The 18,791-nt window shown below is 39.0% G+C and overlaps 1 protein-coding gene across 2 annotated transcripts in view; it reads left to right on the forward strand.

The window, feature by feature from the left end:
* The window catches only part of cnksr2a (connector enhancer of kinase suppressor of Ras 2a), a 489,515-nt gene that overhangs the window by 111,423 nt on the left and 359,301 nt on the right, over nt 1–18,791 (forward strand). For both annotated transcript variants that reach the window (XM_043700616.1, XM_043700617.1), the window contains exons 2-3: nt 7,783–7,946; nt 16,323–16,525. In XM_043700616.1, coding sequence (XP_043556551.1) covers nt 7,783–7,946; nt 16,323–16,525 — 367 coding nt within the window. The remainder of the gene's footprint in view (nt 1–7,782; nt 7,947–16,322; nt 16,526–18,791) is intronic.

Genomic DNA, 18,791 nt, shown 5'->3' on the forward strand with positions numbered 1-18,791 from the left:
TACTGAGTTAATGATAGAGACCAAAGGAGTTTGGGCTGCAGTCAGGGGAACAAAACAAACAACAGGTGGATGTGGGAAATAATTCTGTTTTTTTTAAGTGATGACAAGCAGAAATGGAATACTCAGCTGGCTTAGAAGAGAGCCCAGAGACAACAGAGCCCAGAAAATTATACACTTGCTCAGCCTGCTATCTACCTCTCCAGCAAATGCAGCAGGGACTGCCGCTGCAGAGTGTGTTTCCTTAGCCATGCAAGGCAATGTCATAGAGCTGACTGCTCATGTCCAAACCATCATCTTACAAGACAGAAAGCTGCCGATGACAACGGGAATTAAGGGTGACTTGATTCTGGAGAAGAAAAGAATTAAGAAGTGTGGAGTAGAAGAATTTAAACTTGAGTTTAATATGACTAGTGAGCAATTTATTTATACTTGGATTTAGTACACGTTGGACTGTCACCTCATGCAATAAATACTGAATTAGTCACTGAAGCATTTGCAACAGTGATCACTGCTACCAGTGATTACATTAGTTTTTCGATATTAGTAAATGCTAATGATACCGCAGAGAAGAATTGACCTGAATGCAGGAAGATGTTCACTGATACTGCACTGGCACTGGTGTTGAACATATGGAACGTTCCAAACATATGAAACAAAACCATTGAGAGTTCAACATTCAGACAAAAGGGCTGGGGAATTCAGACATAATGAACCAAGAAAATAAGAAGCTTCCCCATGCTGAAACATTTGTTGTTATTTTTTACCAATCAGGAACTTGTGAAGGATCAAGTTGCAAGTGACAAGGAGTAATGTACTTTACTTTCAAGTTTTTGAATGCACCTCCTATGACTCCAGCATTGTGCATTAGATACTAATGATTGCCTGCATCCTAAAACCACCAGTGTCACACCCAACCTTGGGACTTGAAGCACTGATGAATCTAACTAACTGGGAATGCAGCTTTGCACCTTGCAGTGGGAGGCCTACTTTTATCGTTTCCTTGCTAGAGTCTTTAGCAGCTTTACCATCAGCCTACAAGGAGCAACATTGACAGTGCTTCATGTCATCACAGCTTCTCCCTGAGGCTCCCTCACCTTCATTCCACTTGTCAGATCTCGCTCTGGTAGTTTCTGGCTCCATCCCAAGAGTTCATCCAATAAACCAGCTTGACATCCTCACTGCCACTGCTATCAACCATCACAAAGCCGTCCGGCAGCCACTGCAGTAACCATGGGGCTCAACACAGCTCGGGGAGATTGTGGTACATTAAAAATGATAATGGAATTTCTTAATATGCCTGGTTCTCTTTTATTCCCAGAAACCTCATTGAATAAATTCAACTGAAAGATACTTCATAAATCCTGATGAGCAGCAGGTTTGACCTTCTGGTTCTAATTGACTATAATGTAATTCTAATTCTAGTGTCTAATTCAGGACATCTCACTTTAGGAAAGATTTGAAGACTGCTTTTTGTGAAAATAGATTCAGGGATGAGAGTCTTTAGTGACATGGATAGTTTTCAGGCAGACCGCAAAGATTTTATTTTAACCTGGGCTTCTCTTAAGATTTCCTGAGGCTACTTTTGGTTTTTAATTTCATTAATTCCTTCATGGAATCATTGAGTCACTTAGTAATAATACCTTCCATATTTATGTTGCAATGCGGCTGATTTGGACTCACACAAGAGCAGAATTAGAAGAATTCATCTTTATTCACAACAATCTTCACTACTCCATTGAGCTTAGAACCATAACACACATGGAAATAATTAAATATCCAGACTGCACAGTATTTAAATTGGCACAAGGCAACAGGCATAAGTGAGCAACTAGTTATTTGTTTAATGAAACCTGGCATGGTTCTATATATAAAAGATCCATCACCCTAAACATGTCTTCTGTGAGGTTACAGTTAAACCGTTCTGTGTTTGGATCTTTTGCAGCTGCTGCACCTCAAGTAATTCATTGCATGTAAGTGCTTTGGAATGTGTTAACATACAAATGCAAATATTTGTGGAATAGAACTGTTCATAGAATCCCTACAGTGTGAAAACAGGCCTTTCAGCCCAACAAGTCCACACCAACTCTCCAAAGAGTATTCCACCCAGAGTCTCCCCCGTCCTATCCTTTGACATTTCCCATGGTTAATCCACCTACCCTACACACTATTGGCGATTTAGCATGGTCTATCCACCTAAACTGCACATTTTTGGATTGTGGGAGAAAACCCATGCAGACATGAGGAGAACCTGCAAACTCCACACAGATAGTCACCTGAGGCCAGAATCAAAGCCGGGTCCCTGGTGCTGTGAGGCTAACCACCAAGCCATTGTGCTGCCCAAATCATGTGGGGTATAGACAGAGGAAGTATGGGGAACCTCTTCACATTAGCAGAAGATGCAGAAAAGCAGAGGACATCAGTTTAAGGTGAATGGCGAAGAAACCAAACACAATATGAGAAAATATGTTTCTTTTTACATCACAAATGATTAAGATTTGAAATGTCTGCCTGAGATTGTGGTGGAGATTGATACAACTATGGCTTTTAATGTTAATTAGATAATTAAGTGAATAAAAAGTAATTGTCTGGTCATAGGAAAATGGCAGGAGAGTAGGTCTAGTTGATTTGCTCAATCAGAGAGCCAACGTGGATATGTTAGTCTGAATGGTTTCTTGCTCTGCTGTGAACATTCTTTGATTCTATGAACATATTCTTCATTGACAAGCTCTCATTTGAGAAGAATTGAATTTAAACAAATGATTTTAATATCTACCAGTGTCTGAGGGCATCTGAACTTATGAAAATCTGAAGTAGCCAGTTGAGTTGACTCATAAGTTCTAGTCTAAAATTCAATTTGTAGATATTTGTTAATGTCCAAACCTTTACTGTGGTCAGTGGAGAAAAGTGAGGTAAGATCGAAAAATGTTTTGTTTGTTATATTTGGAAACCACTTCAGAAGCACAAAGTAAACATAACAACTTTAGAAATTCATTTGTGGACTCAGTTCCTTCCATTTTTCGTGAATCTGTTAATGTTTCAAGATTGTTGTATATTCATCCCACAGTCCATTCTCGCCCCATTCCCCAAATCCTGCTAATTATTGTGATCTTTAAAGTATGTTGGTTGGCATAGTATGGATAGAGCTGTAAAGAGCTCCATCAGAAATGAGTTTCAAACATTACTGTGGTGTGGTTTTCAGCAGAAACGCCTTCAGAAAAATCACACTCAACTGCCAGTTGACAATAGGATCTTTAACTGCAAAAACAAAGTTAGAGTTTTAGGCAGGTGGTAATTAAAAATGAAAAATCACAATTTTGATATCAAACTAACCTCATTACCCCTCATTGTTATTGAGATGGCAACAAAATAATTTCAAGCATTTGATGAATGTTGTTGGTTTTAATGATCCAATTGTTCAATTGAAATTGAAGATAATGGAGCATCTTTTGACTTTGAAATATCCTGATTGTAACCAGCACTGGAAGATAGTGAAAGATCAATATTTACGTTGTGGAGAGATGGAGAAGAAGAAAATAAAAGTGGAAGAAGTAATATGCATTAACCATAGAGGTCTGGGCAAAGTAAGACCAAATTGTTTGATATTAAACCTTCTGGCAATATTACACATAATACTTTAGCATACTTATCATACACAAAAAAAACAGAGTAAGCTAAAGTCACTTAGTCAACCCACTTTATTCCATCAAATCGCTGTGTGATTAACACAAGCAAAAACAGAAATTGCTGGAAAAGCTCAGCAGGTCTGGCAGAATCTATGGAGAGAAATCAGAGTTAACGTTTGGGTCCAATGACCTTTCCTTAGAACTAATGGTAGCTAAGAAAAGGTTGTTTTTTTTATGCAGAAGATAGGGTGAGGGGAGGGGGTAAAGAGTAAATGATAAATGTGGATTTGTGTGGAATCCTGTTTGTGGATTTTGGGAAGGTGTTAGAAGTGAGTGAGCTGTGCGGAGTTGGAAGACAATAAGTTTGGAGGCACAGAGGGAGAGATCACCAGCTGAACTGAGATTAGTGACCACAGTGGATACAATAGCCACATTTGTGATTGATCCCATCATGGGCTTATTTGTTATCACATTTTGAATTAGGAAACAGTAACTTCCTTTCCTGACATCTTGTGAATGGGAGAGAATCCCTATTTTTCTGCATTGTCAGTATAACCTTCAATCCTGCTTCTCAAGTGTGTAGCTACAGCAAAACTTTCAAAGCAGAAAGTCAGGCTTAATCAGTTCCCTTCCCTGGAAATTTGCTCCAGTTTTATGCCACACCTTACTGGGGTAACCCACTGGAAATCAAGTCCTGCTATTCCAGGATTTTTCCCAAAAGTTAAAGATTTTTAAGTAAGAACACAAAATTTACCTGATTTAGAGGCCCAGGTTGTCAGAAAGCATGGCCCAGGTTTCTGTACTTAACAAGAATGACTATTTATTATAAATAATTTGATTCTTTGCAAGTTAGTAAGTTCTTTGCTTTAGCGGTTTATAACGCTTGGCACGAGTGTCATATAACTTACTGACAAATCATTTCAAAATACTGGTTTCAAAACCACTCTTTCATTTCAGTCCATAGGTTGACAAAAAAAAGCACAAAAATAAAAGATAAGTCCTTACATATGTTCAACTGAGGAAAAGAACCATTTGCATATTAGTAATTGAGACTTATGGATTATTCATCCTCTTTCTATGTGTTATCCAAGCAAAATGTAAATGCACTTCTCCCTCAATGATTTTTTTGAAGGCTGAATCTATCATCCTGTTTGTCTTTTGGTGAAAATTAATTAAGTCACTCAGTATGAACTTGTACTGATCACTCATCTGAGAATTATTTAAAATGTACTGGTATTCACTCTGACATCCAACAATCTGGACTGCTTGTTCACTTCAAATTTGGCCTTACCATATGTCTGAATACCAGTATGACCAATACCAGTATCCTAAATTGTCTTATTAATAACCTGCCTTCTGACCAGATGCATTCCAAGTATGAGTGATCGCTCCAAATCCTTTTCTTTGTTTTTCTGACAGGAGAGACAAATGCTTTTGTGTTCTACACATTTACTGTTCTCTGCTCCTTTGTGCTTTATCTATGTATATATAAACGGTAAAATACATCTGCTGTCTCTGAGCCATCCAGATAATTAGTTCAGGTTTTTTGAAAGGTCGTCATCCTCACTTCTACTTATTCCTCCACCACAAAACTCTGCCATCTGTAGATTTAATAAGTCTGTGACGTCATGTTGTATGGCAATTCAATATTGCAAATGATGTAGACTGGATACCATTGGAACACTACTCTCTACTTTGTCTTGGGCAGAGCATTTTTCAATGGTCATCCCATCAGTATTCTGTCCTCAGGCTTGTTGTCAGTCTGTCTAGACAATTTGTAAAGTACCATGTAAGTTTGAAACCTCCTTATTAGCCTCATGAGGAACTTACTGCAAAACTTAGAAAAACCAAATAAACCATATTTATTTAATCACTCGCATCCACAATTTTAGCCATCCTGTTATAGAATTCCACAAGGTCCTCACTCCAACACTGAGCTGATTGCTACCAACGGTACTGAATTCAAGTGCTTATTTGTAGACTCCTCTAAAGTGCTTCAGGAGTTGTTCTCACTGTCACTGACATTAGGCTTTAAGATACTAGAATTCACAGATCCTTCCTCGAATCATCAATCTAACTTAAAGTAGGCAACAAAAGCCTGTCTCAGAAGCAATATTTTTCACATGTGGAACTCTGTGGTAGCTAGCTTTTTCTGAGGATACATTCAACTCCAGTCATGCAGCTAATCATTACAGGTTGTCGTATATGAAAGATTAGAAGTAACAGCATTGCATGACCAACTTAGATAAAGTAAAATATTTTATATTCAGCTATGAAGATTTTTTTAAAAAATGCGCATGATCCTATTTTCCATTTAAGTAATAAGAGTAAGAAATGGGAAAAGTGATTGAAGGTGGATATCAGTGAAGTGGATTTTCTGCTTTCTGTAGATAAAACAGGTTCTTTGCTTCAAAATCAAAGGAATTGTCAGTTTTTCATACTTACACCACCACTGTGCACACCTCTCTAGCAGCTGAATTCTCTCTATAAACATTCCCGATTGCTATAATGGTCTCCTTAAATTCCTTTACTTGGACCAAATTTTTGATAACTTTCCTTATAGCTCATTTGTTACCTAGAAAAAAAGGATATCAAGTTATATGTCTTTGATACCCATTTGAGATTTTTTTGTTTGAATTAAATTTCCTTGAGTTTGAATTTAAATCATTCTTGTCACAAGTACCAAGATACAATGAAAAGTGATGTTTAGTGTGCTATGTAGACAGATCATACTGTACAAAGTGCATCAGGGTAGCAGAACAATGCAAAACACAGTGTTACAGACACAGAGAAGGTGCAGAGAGAGAGAGATCAGATTTAACATTTGAGACATCTGTTCAAAAGTCTGGTAACAGCAGGGAAGACGCTGTTCTTGAATCTGTGCATGCCTGTATTCAAGCTTTCATATCTTCTGTCGGATGGAAGAAGGTGGAAGAGAGTTTAACTGGGTTGGGAGGGATCCTTGATGTTGGTTGCTTTCCTGATGCAGCAGGAAGTGTAGACAGAGTCAATGGATGAGAGGCTGGTTTCGCGCAATAGACCGGACTGTGTTCACAACCCTCTGTAGTTTCTTGTGATGCATCCAGGTGGGATGCTACGGTGCATCAATAAAAATTGGTAACCGTCCTTGTGGACATGCCAAATTTCCTTAGCCTCCTGAGGAAGTAGAGACATTGTGTCGACCTGGGTGGGCCAGGACAGATTGTTGATGATCATCACTCCTAGGTACTTAGAGCACCTGCACCTCAGCACCGTTGATGCAGACAGGGGTGTGCCCTCCACTCCATCTCCTGAAGTCACTGACAAGCTCCTTCAGTAGCTCAATGTATGTCATTAGAAATTGCATTTTCTGTTAAATTTGAATAATGTGGCTGATTTGAAGAGATGAGAAATGATGTGGGATATTTTCAAACATACCGGATCTGTAATTTACTGAAAACAAAAATAAACACATAAATATACAATGGTGTTAAGCATCAATTCACTTCAATATTAAGTTTGAATGAGCTTTTATAGCTGGTTCTAATATTAAAAAGAGCTTGTGAAAGGACTGATCACTGTGGGAATCAATCGTTGATTATCAATGAGTGAGTGAGTTGATTTCTAAAGTGTTTAATTGTATATAAGACAGAGATAAATAGATCCTTGATTATTAAGGGGATCGAGGTTATGGGGAGAGCACAGGAGAATGGGATTGAGAAAAAGATCAGATGGTGGAGCAGGCTCATTGGGCTGAATGGCCTAATTCTGCTGTTATACTTAATGGTCTTATGGTCCAATTTACAAGAGGCCAAGGTGCTACCATTAAAGTACAGCCGGCATCTCAAATGACGGGTTGACAGATTTACTTGATACTTTTAGCTTTGGTTTGAAATATATATTTTATAACTTATACAGTATCTGTTATATAGCAGCTGAATTTATGATTTACAAAGCATTAGATTACTGCAGTTCAGCAGATTAAAATCTTGTCACTGTGGACTACAGAAGTACTGAAGGAAAATTAAACATTTGCATGTTTTATTTGCTGTCACACATAACTCGAAATTGATTCCACATAACTAATATGCAACAGCAGTGCAGCTCCAATGGGATGTGCTGTGTACTGAAATTTGTACTTTACGGAAGTTTAATTTTGTTTTCTGCTCATTACCATTAGGCCTTGATGACTGCCTGCAACAGTACATTAAGAACTTTGAGAGGGAAAAAGTCAGTGGAGATCAACTTCTGCGAATCACTCATCAGGAACTGGAGGAGCTTGGGGTCACTCGTATTGGCCATCAGGAACTGATCTTGGAGGCAGTGGACCTGCTGTGTGCTTTGGTGAATACAATCTCTTTGCCGTTTCTATATCAGAACTTTTAAGAAACATGTTTAAAACTAGTACCTTTTCAGAAAAGACAGTTCGTAATTGAAGAAGGAAATTTTGCAGGGCTATGACGAATGAATGAAGGAAGGGTACTAATTGGATAATCTTTCAGAAAGCCCAAATGAATTGTCTGGTCTCCTGAGCTGTCGCATTCAATGACTTTTTTGCAACATATGGCAACAGGCAGCACAGCATGAGTCAGAAAGCTTAACAGTTGAAGTCAGCAGCCTTTTCTTTTCCTTCCCTGATCCCCAGCCCTGTTTAGGCTCTGCTGATCGAGTTCAGGATGAAGCATCGGTTTACAATGCTAAGTTTTTCAGTACTATAGAACTGGGAATTTAACATCTTTCATATTTCACAGTCAGTTTGTCTTCTCTATCATAAATGCATTCTGTATGGAGGCCTGTAGAGAATGTAATGTATTAAATAGGTTGTTTTGCTAACAATATTTACAAGTTTTAGCAGAAAAAAAAGCAAGTATTTAAACATGTTTTTCAACACTCCATTGATTAACTTATGTTGTTCTGTAAATCACGTGTGGTCTTTTCCACAGTTATTATTATTAGAGTTACTCTGTGCAAAAATAACATTACAAATTTTGCAAATACAATACTTAGATGTGTTGTGAATTGTGAGGAGGAAAGTGATAGACTTAAAGAGGACATAGATGGGCCAGTAGAATGAGCAGACTGACGGCAGATGAAACTTAATGTAGAGGAGTGTGAAGTGATGTACTTTGGAAGCAAGGATGGAGAAGTAACATCCTATGGTGTAGGAACAGGGAGACCATGGGAAAGGCTGGGTATTGGTGTACAGATTGTTGAAGCTAGCAAGGCAGTTTGAGAATATGGTCAATAGGAGCACACAGGATTTGGAGCTTTAGGTACAGAGCCAGAGAGTGGAATCTTATTAGCTGCATCAAATCAGCTTTTGGAGGTAGGATGACATACTCTGGATTTGTTCCCACCTCTGCACAATCTTGTCAGGAAGCAGAATCTGAATGACTTTGCCACCTACCTAGGAGTGGCAGACAGATAAATATCAGCAGATTAACATCTAGGAACAATTTGGACATGTTGCTGAAATCTTACTTGTGGTGGATGGTTTCCCTGCTGAAGCTAAGTCTGGCACATTTCAGGAGGTGTTCTGTCGGAAGCAAAACAAAGTCTAATGTTGCCCTGCTGGTTTCTACCAGCCACTGATGCCAGATCACCACAATTGTGACTGTGAGACATCATGCGGAGGAACATCTTCGCCAAACTGATGGCCTGAAAGATCTGGTCACACTTTATTTTGTGCCCAGTTTTGAAGTCAGCAGCGGACTCTTCCATTGCAGGCAGGCCTGTGATTTCCTGCCTGCATTGGCAGAGCCCACTCCTCTCAGTGGGGTCCAGCTGCCAACAATCTTGGGTACCGTAAGTGGTCCACCCACTTGGGAGCCCATCTGTGGTTCTTGGACTGGCACCTGGAAGCAGCCTGTTGATACTTATCTCCAGAAACAATGTGCAGGCAATTGGATCTCAGGAACAAAAGGTGTCAGAGCTCAGAAATTATTCAGGCATGTATTTGAAAACAATGTCAATGACTATACGTGCTTATATATTGCTGATTGCACTTTTACTGTAATGAAGCCTTTCAAGTTGCTTCACAGGAGCATTATAGAGCTACGTGTCACTTGTGCCTCATAAGCAAAGGTCAGGTCAAAAGCTAGGTGTTAATACATTTCTTAAAACAGAAAAGAAAAATGGGAAGGTGTTGGGAGGGAATTTGAGAGCTCAGGGAAGGCTCAATGGTGGGAGCAATTGAAATTGCGAGGGCACAAGAGACCAGAGGATTGCATTTATCTCAGAGAGTTGTAGAGCTGGAGGGGATCACAGATGAATTGAAAATAAAGTTGTGAATTTTACAATCAAAGGCATTGCTTACCAAGAGCCAGTGTAAATCAGTGAGAACTCAGGGGTGATGGAAATGGGACTTGATGTGAGTTAAAATACGAGAGTAGATCTTTGGGTGCAGTGTAAAATGTGAGAAACCAGACATAAGTGTGTTAGAATAGTCGAGCTTAGAAGTAATAATGGATGGGGTTTTCAGGAGTACGTGTGTTGCAACAGGGACAAGATGTGGGAGGGTACAGGGTAGAAGTAGACAGTCTTAATGACAGCATAGATATGAATTGAGAAACTGGTCTACGATTCAAATGTTCCACCACTATTGTGAGGACATTGGCTTAATCTCAGACTTAGCAGGGAGATTGATGGAGCCAGTAAGGAACATTGGAATGGGAAATGAAGATGGTGGCTTCCTTCTTCCTGTTGTTTAATTCGAGGAAATTTCTGCTCATCGGTGCTACATATCAAACAAGCAGTTCACAAATATCTAAGACGATGAAGTTCAAGACTAGGAAAGTTGTTGAATCTTGATAAAACACTGATTTGGCTTTAGCTGGAGTATTGTACCCAATTCTGGAGAATGCACTGTTTTCTGTACAGTGTGGCGGAGGTAAATTCAGTTACATTTTCTAAAGGGAATGAGATAATCACCTGAAGAGATAAAAATTGGAGGGCTGCAAGGTAAGTCTGGGGATTAACTGAATTGCTGTTGCAGAAGAAAAGACAGAATTTCAATGAGCCACCTGGTTATGTTTTGAACTGCAACAATTCCGTGTACTTGCAGCAACAGTGAAGCAACACAATTATCTCAATCTTAAGATTTGTCCTGGTAACTGCCTGAGAATTATGGTGTAGAAAGGACATAAAATATGAAATGCACACCAAATAAAAAGGCAAAGACCTGATTGGCAGAATTCCATCATGGCTAAATTAAACAACAATCCTGAAAAATCAATTTTAAATTTCTCGTATGTATCATGATTAATAAGTTACAAAGTTAGAGTGTAGTCTCGATACTCAACTTGTAATAATATGAAAAAAAGCAGACAAATTGGCATGTCAATGTCATTTTAATTTCCTGAGTGAAAACCTCATATAAAAGCTGTTTTATCTCCTTAGAAATCAGAAGAAGTGCCTTAATACTTGTCTTTTTTGCAAATTTCTTGATTTAACTCTGACCTATTGCCCCCCAATTACATTTGGAGAGAATTAATTTCCACTTCAACTTTTGTCACTCAGATTCCATTCTGTCTGTCCATCTGTTTTCTTTAATCTCTGGTCCTGCTTATTACTTATAAATAAATTCTGTGCTTATGTTCTAATTCAATTAGTTCATCAATTCCCCGAAGTATTTTGACAGCTTGAATTATATCCTCCAATATTTTCTCTGGTTGAAACAAACTCACATAATATCCACAGTCCTCTGAACCTTGCGTTAGAGCCTTTGACAGCACAGTTAGTCTAAATACTTCAGTTTATACTTCTATGCCTAGTTACAGCTGATTTCACTTTCAGAAATATATCAGAAATGTTAAAAAAAAAGAGTGCTGTGGCTATTGGCACTGTTTTCACATGTGGAGCATTCCTCATAATATATCCTCACTGTTCCACAGTAGAAGCGAGGAAAAATGAGCAAATATCATCCAGAATTTTCCTGGTCACAGATCAGCTATGATCCCATTCCCCAACTACTCATTGCAGGCTCCAGAAACATACTTTCTTACTTTTAGAAGTTAATGCCATTCCTAAATAAGTTAGGTGTGGTAATGTAAGCTTTTAGAAATTCCCAAGGTATGTATGTGGATGGAGGGTTGAAAGGTTGTACTGCTCAAGTGTAAAAATCTCTGATATCTCATCATTGTGAGCAGTTGGGTTTTTCTGAGTTCTTTGTAGTTGAGAGATGATAGAAATAAAAATCAAGCAACTCAGTAATGGCTAGGCAATCCCCTTGCTTGGCTTATTAAATGGAAAAGGTAGAAATTACTCATCCCTTATGAACTTTAAACCTTTCAATTTTAATTGAATTAATGTTGTCTGGATTCGTCAGCAAATCCTGTTCATTTATTTATCAAAGCCTGTTTCGATGGTCTCTTCAGTCAATCCAGAAAGATAGAATATGAAAACAGAATGTGGTCTTTTCAAATAAATGTGGATCAAGAGTATTCAATAGTCTCAATGGAAATGTGAACGTTAATGACAGCTTCATGTCTAGCAGAGGCACTGGATATATCTTGGTGAGACCCTTAATATAAAATCGGCATTTTTGAAGCAGTCAAGCAAATGAACAGAAGTACTTTTTACACTTTGGTGAATTATGATTTTGAGAATTGTCTTATTACTTGGTCTCCTGCATCGGAATCATTTTCAAATGTGAAATTGTGACTTAAGCTATGCGATAACCAGTTTTCTTCACACAGCTGATATGAGTGAGCAATTCCAACTGTCCCATATTCACAGTTGTAGGATTCCCTTTTTTTGTAATTAATGAAGGACCTTCTGCGATTTTCAATTTATTTCCCTTTCCTCCTTGAAACGAAAAGGTAAAATTTATTGTACTTTTTGAATATGTTCCTCTAAGTGCTTCAAAACACTTTGTATTGAATTGCTTTGGAAATGCTATTTTGCAAAGTGGCAGCAAGCTATGTCAGTAATATGGCGAAACAGTGAGATGAGTGACCATCTGGCCTGTTTATTTTTGGGTGCACCTGTTGAAGCAATGCTGGGACACCAGGTGATAGTCTGCCGTATCTGAGAACTATCACAGGTACTTTGCATTAACTTAATATCACACCCGAATGCTCTGATTTAATATAGAACCCAACAGCACAGTTTGCTGACAGTACCGCAGTATGACTGGATTATGAGATTAGATCCCAATGTTGGACTTAAACCAACAAGAAACTGACCTAGAGGTGAAGGGTCACCGGCTGGCACCGGGCTGCAAGCTGCTCTAGATGTAAATTATCTACTCAAGATATGAGGTCCAGCCCTCAGTAGTTAAAAAAAAGCATGATTATGGATTGCACTTTCATCCCTGGCTAACTTTCCTCAAACTAATTGTAACTGCAGCAGATTGGAGCTGTTTCTGTGGGATCTGTTTATTTGTATGGAAGGTCTTCGTTAAATAGAAAGTTTATTATAGCCACAGAAACATTTTTTATTAAAAAATGTGAAGAGTCCATTTACGTATAAATAGAAGGAGGAAATTAGAATATTTTGCTGTTCTTTGGTCTCTTATAAGAAAATGACAGTAATGATACAAAGCTTACCTGATCATTTGTCACTGTACCTTACATGTAAACATACTCAAATTATTTTAACATGGAATTGCACAAAACAATATTTTCTCAGTAGCTCAATAAATGTCCATTTACATTTGTCGATTTATCGTTCAGAGGAAGTGAGAACTTATTTCTGTTCTAATGTACATTATCCATATCCACAGTTACATATTATCCTTGTGTTTGATGGAAGCTTTGCATCAAAATGGCCAGAATTTTTGTAGAGACCTTTTAAAATGGTGGGAAAAAGTTGGAAAATCTGCTGCAATTTCTGACCGTTTATTAGGATCCATTTCTTTTTTGTGGAATGGGTGAGGCATGCATCACACATGAAGGGACCCTGAACTCATTTTAACTTATTTCTTAGTTCAGACAAGCTTCATTTTAGCTGTTGCATGGGTTTCAAACCCTAGTATGAGAGTCACAAATTGATGATGTAGGTGTAAACTCTCTTGAAGAGCAGATGTAGCTAAATATATTTGTATTTAGCAGGGTAACGCAGTTGATGTGGTTTATGTGGGCTTCAGTAAGACCTTTTATAAAGTCAGGCATGGAAGGCTTGTCCAAAAGTTAAGAACCTATGGGACCCAATACAAGTTGGAAAACTGGAGGCAAGTGGGAATGGTGGAGAGTTGTTTTGTAATTGGAAACCTGTCACCAGTGGTACCCTGGGCATTGGTTAGATTAGATTAGATTACAGTGTGGAAACAGGCCCTTCGGCCCAACAAGTCCACACCGACCCGCCGAAGCGAAACCCACCCATACCCCTACATTTACCCCTTACCTAACACTACGGGCAATTTTTTTTAGTATGGCCAATTCACCTAACCTGCACATCTTTGGACTGTGGGAGGAAACCGGAGCACCCGGAGGAAACCCACGCAGACACGGGGAGAACGTGCAAACTCCACACAGTCAGTCGCCTGAGGCGGGAATTGAACCCGGGTCTCTGGCGCTGCGAGGCAGCAGTGCTAACCACTGTGCCACCGTGCCGTTCCTCTTTCTTATGTAGATTGACAACTTGAATGTAGAAGATTTAAGTTAACAGATCAAATGAACATTTATGGTTTTGTTGCTAGTAAGGAGCTTGTCTCAGGCTGCAGTCTGATATTGATCAGCTGGTGTATTGGGCAAAACAATGGAATTTAATCCAGTAAGTGCAAGGAGATGCATTTTGGGAGGTATAGTAAGGAAAGGACATACACAATGAATGGTGGGTTGCCAGGGAGAACTGAGGAACAAAGGAACTTTGATGTACAAATCCTTAGATCCGTCAAGGAGTCGGCAGAGGTAGACGGGATGGTGAAGAAGGCATATGAATGCTTGCCTTCATTAGCCAAGGCATATAATATAGGAACAAGGAAGTCTTGTTGCAACTATATAAAGCTTTGGTTAGGCTACAGGTGGAATACTGTGTGCAGTTCTAGTCGCCACACTATTGGAAGAACATGATTACAGTAGAGCGGGTGCAAAGACAATTCACCAGGTTATTGCCTGGGATGAGGAGAGACTGGATAGACTGGGTTTGTTTTACTTCAGCAGAGGAGGCTGATGGGGCATCTGATTGATGTGTGCAGAATTATGGGAGGCAGAGGTAAAGTAGATCATGAGAATACTTTTCTCATGTCTAAGACCAGATGGCATAACCTTAAGGTGAGGAGTACATGGTTCAGAGGAGATATGCAATAGAATTCTTTCATCCAGCGTGTGGTAGAAATATGGAATATGCTGCCTGAGAGGCAGGTACTCCCACAACATCTAAGAAGCATCTGGATAAGTACTTAAAATGGCAGGACTTGGCAGACCATGGACCAAATAAGGTAAATGGGATTACTGTAGTTTGGTATTTGTTGGTCAGTATAGATGTGGTGGGCCAAAAGGCCTTTGATGTGCTGAATGACTATGACTGTATTATTCCAGAAATGGCACATGGTAAAATAGGAATAGAATCGGATGTGAGGGATGACATGTGGGTAGGATTGTTAGTTAATCTGGTGCATTTGGTGAGGTATGGTAACAAATGGCTCAGTTGGCCTCATAGCAAGAATCCCTCTAAAAGCCTGCTTAACTTACACTTAGCCAGTAAATTAACTTACTACCTTCTGATATTTCGAATGCTTAGATGAATTTAAAAAGTCACAATGATCTCAGCAGGGTGTTCTGAATTCTTAGTTTGATGAGAATTGTACTGAGTACAATGTTTTGACATCGAATTACAAAGTCCCGACAGGGCAGAAAGAGGCCATTTGGCCCATCGAGTCTCCACTGACCTCCAAAGAGCATCCACACAGATCCAATCCCCGCTGTATCCCTAGCCTGGACACTATGGGCAATTACGATGGCGCCAGAACCAGGATTACCTAGCTGTCCGGCTATGATACATACCTCTGGTTATAGTGAGTGGGCGAATCAGACTAGCGGTGGATGCCATGGAGGTGGGGAAGCGAGTTTGGGATAGCAGTGTGAGAAAACTCACTTGGTCTCATAGAGAGAAATCCTCTGTGAAACTCGTCCGAAATGGCACAGTCAAAATATGGTCAGATCTAGGCCAGCGTTTTGAGTTCGATATATCTCTTCAAGTTCACAGTGAGACAGGTTAAAGTGGGTGTGGGGACCAGAGAAATTAAGACACTCTGTACCACATCAACAGCTCTTGGTGAAGTCATCAAAGTTCAGGTAACAGATCAGAGGCTTATCAGACTTGAATGCTATCTCTGTTTCTCTCTTCACTGCTTCTGCCAGACCTGCTGAGTTTTCCCAGCATTTTCTGCTTTGATTTTTGATATTCAGCACATTTTTGCTAATAGCTGACTCTCTTCAGTGAAGTCTAAATTATGTTTATACAACTTTTTTTTAAAGAAATAAACAACAAATCTTAAAAGTGCACCTTGTTACAAGAAAGAATGTATTGGGGCTGTGCTTTATAAGCATATTTCATACATAGTACCTGCTCAAGAAAAGTCAATTTGTAAATTCTCAATTAACTTCTTGTTTTGGATATTGGTTGCAATGCTGTGTTTGAAGGTGGGAGGGTCTGCAGTAGAAGACAATGCTTAAGCAATACCATGAATGATTGTTAGATGTGTTTGCAAGGATCAATCAATACCATCACGGATTTTCAGACTTACACAGAATTATTTGACCTTTGCGTCTTTTTCAGAACTATGGACTTGAAACTGAGAACCTCAAAACGCTATCGCACAAACTGAACGCCTCTGCTAAAAATCTTCAGAACTTCATAACCGGCCGGAGGAGGAGTGGGCACTATGATGGAAGGACTTCAAGAAGATTGCCAAATGATTTCCTGACGTCAGTGGTGGATCTCATAGGGGCTGCTAAAAGCCTCCTGGCATGGCTGGACAGGTAGTTCTCAGAATGTAGTCATTTGTACACTCTTGAGTGAAAGACTAAATATGTGTAAGGTTATTAGTTGGTTCGAATCAATGGAACTCTTGTTTACCTTGGTAATTAAATTTCCAATCATCCCTATTACAAATTCTACATGACCTTTTGGGTCAAACGGTACATTTAATTCAGTGGCTTTGTTGGTATGTATTGACTTGGGGATAAATTTCAATAAAAATAGGTTAAAAATTGAGTTTCAATAAATAAAATTTCTAAATGCACTGTTACTATCAATCTGGAATATATATTAGGAATAATTGAAATGTTTAGTGATTTAAATCATGAATAATCAGCTGAACAATTTGTTTAAAATTGCTTTATCAGAGTGGATTTTATTAATGTTGCTTAATTAGTTTTATTGAACCTAGGTTTTTCCTGTCTGTTGTTCCACCATAAGACCTCCAGCAGACAGTTACACCCAACATCGATTTGTATTCTGTCAGCATACTTTTTAAACCTGAAAATACTGATGGTTAACACAGTGCCAGGAACTCTGAGGGGGGGGGTTGTTATTTCCCTTCATGTAATTGTCTGTGTGGAGTTTGCACATTCTTCCGGTGTTTGCATGGGTTTCCTCCCGGTGCTCTGGTTTCCTCTCACAGTCTGAAGATGTGCAGGTTAGGTGAGTTGGCCATGCTAAATTGCCCATAGTGTTTAGAAATGTAGGTTTTGTGGATTAGCCATGGGAAATGCAGGGCTATAGGAACAGGGTATGTGTGTCGATCTGGAATGCTCTTCAGAGGGTTGATGCTGAATCAATGGGCCAAATGGCCTGCTTCCATGCTGTAGGGATTCTATTATTGATATGTTGTCCTGTCGAATAGATCTCAATGGTGCAGATGCTATGGATGATCATTCTTGTACATCTTTCTGTTAGAAACACTGTAATTGTAGAACATAAAAGGTGAATATAAAAAAATGGAAATATGACATTTGCAGGACTTTGACAGAAAAGAAAGGAGCATGAACAAATTCAAACTTTCATGAATATTCAGAGAACACTAGTATAAGCTCAAAGTCCAGCAGCAGTTACCATAGTCTAAGTCCAGAACTCAGAAGGAGAGTGAACCAGCAATATCTGGTAAGCTGTGAATTGTATAAGCATTACTACTGGGGGGCGCAATGTAAATACATGTGCAAAGAGGTCAAGTGAAATACCTGCCAGGTGCCTTTATTATAACAGAGAAAGTAGGGATTCAGCAAATGTGAATTTCAAGTTAAATTTGAATTCTTATTGAGATTAGGCTGTGAATTTCAAGAGTCACTGGTAGCCACTGACCCATGCTGAGTGGGTGGTGGCCTTGATGTTACCTGGAGTAAATGCAATGAATGACATGATGATCAGCAAAGATGGCCACCATCCACTGAGCATGCAACGATGGCCACCTGTCCACATACCTGCCAGTGATTCTCAGTGTTCACAGCTCTTTCTAAGCTGTGAAACAGGATTGTGACAGGTTTAGCAAGAAAGCAGCCAAAAAATGAAAAATTGGAGACATAAAACCTGAAACTAAAGACACTTCTCAATACCATCACACCTCCGAATCAATCTGAACATGCAAAAGATCGCGATCATTTCAAGTCAAGACAACAGCCAAGTACTGTAGATGCTGAATTTGATTTGAAGTTATCATTTGTCGAACTCCTACTTACTCTGTCATAATAAAAGTGTCAGGTTAATATTTCACTTGACTTCTTGGCGCATGCGTACACTTTGCACCACCTAGTGGTAGCGATTAGACAATTCCCAGCCATCTGGTAAAATGCAGAGTTGTTATTGTGTATGAGTTTTCAGATTTTATTTTCCAACAATGGGACTGGAAAAACGCACCCCAGAGTATCAGACCTAGACATTATTATTTGGATGATTTTTTTTGCTTCTAAAAGAAGGCTTGCAGATCAATTACCTTGGCCATAACAGCAATACTCAGTGACCTTTTGGCTGCAAAACCCTATTGAGATGGTAATTGTTATTCGCAATGTTAATGGCTTGGCTGTGCAAACTTGAAACATGCTATATAAATACAAGCTCTTTATTTGTTAGATAGCTTTCTCTATTGCCAATTTTTACAAACTAGAGATGCCCCCTTCAGAAATATGCATGCATATCTATAGATAATACTTGTATAAGCTGTTGATGCTAAAACACAAATTTGTTACTTAAAATGAGTTTATCTAATAAAAAAAAGTAAATTCTGTTTTGTTGATAAAGTGCAGTGTGGAT

This window comes from Chiloscyllium plagiosum, chromosome 12 (genome assembly GCF_004010195.1).
Source record: "Chiloscyllium plagiosum isolate BGI_BamShark_2017 chromosome 12, ASM401019v2, whole genome shotgun sequence".
In the NCBI taxonomy this organism is placed as follows: Eukaryota; Metazoa; Chordata; class Chondrichthyes; order Orectolobiformes; family Hemiscylliidae; genus Chiloscyllium; species Chiloscyllium plagiosum.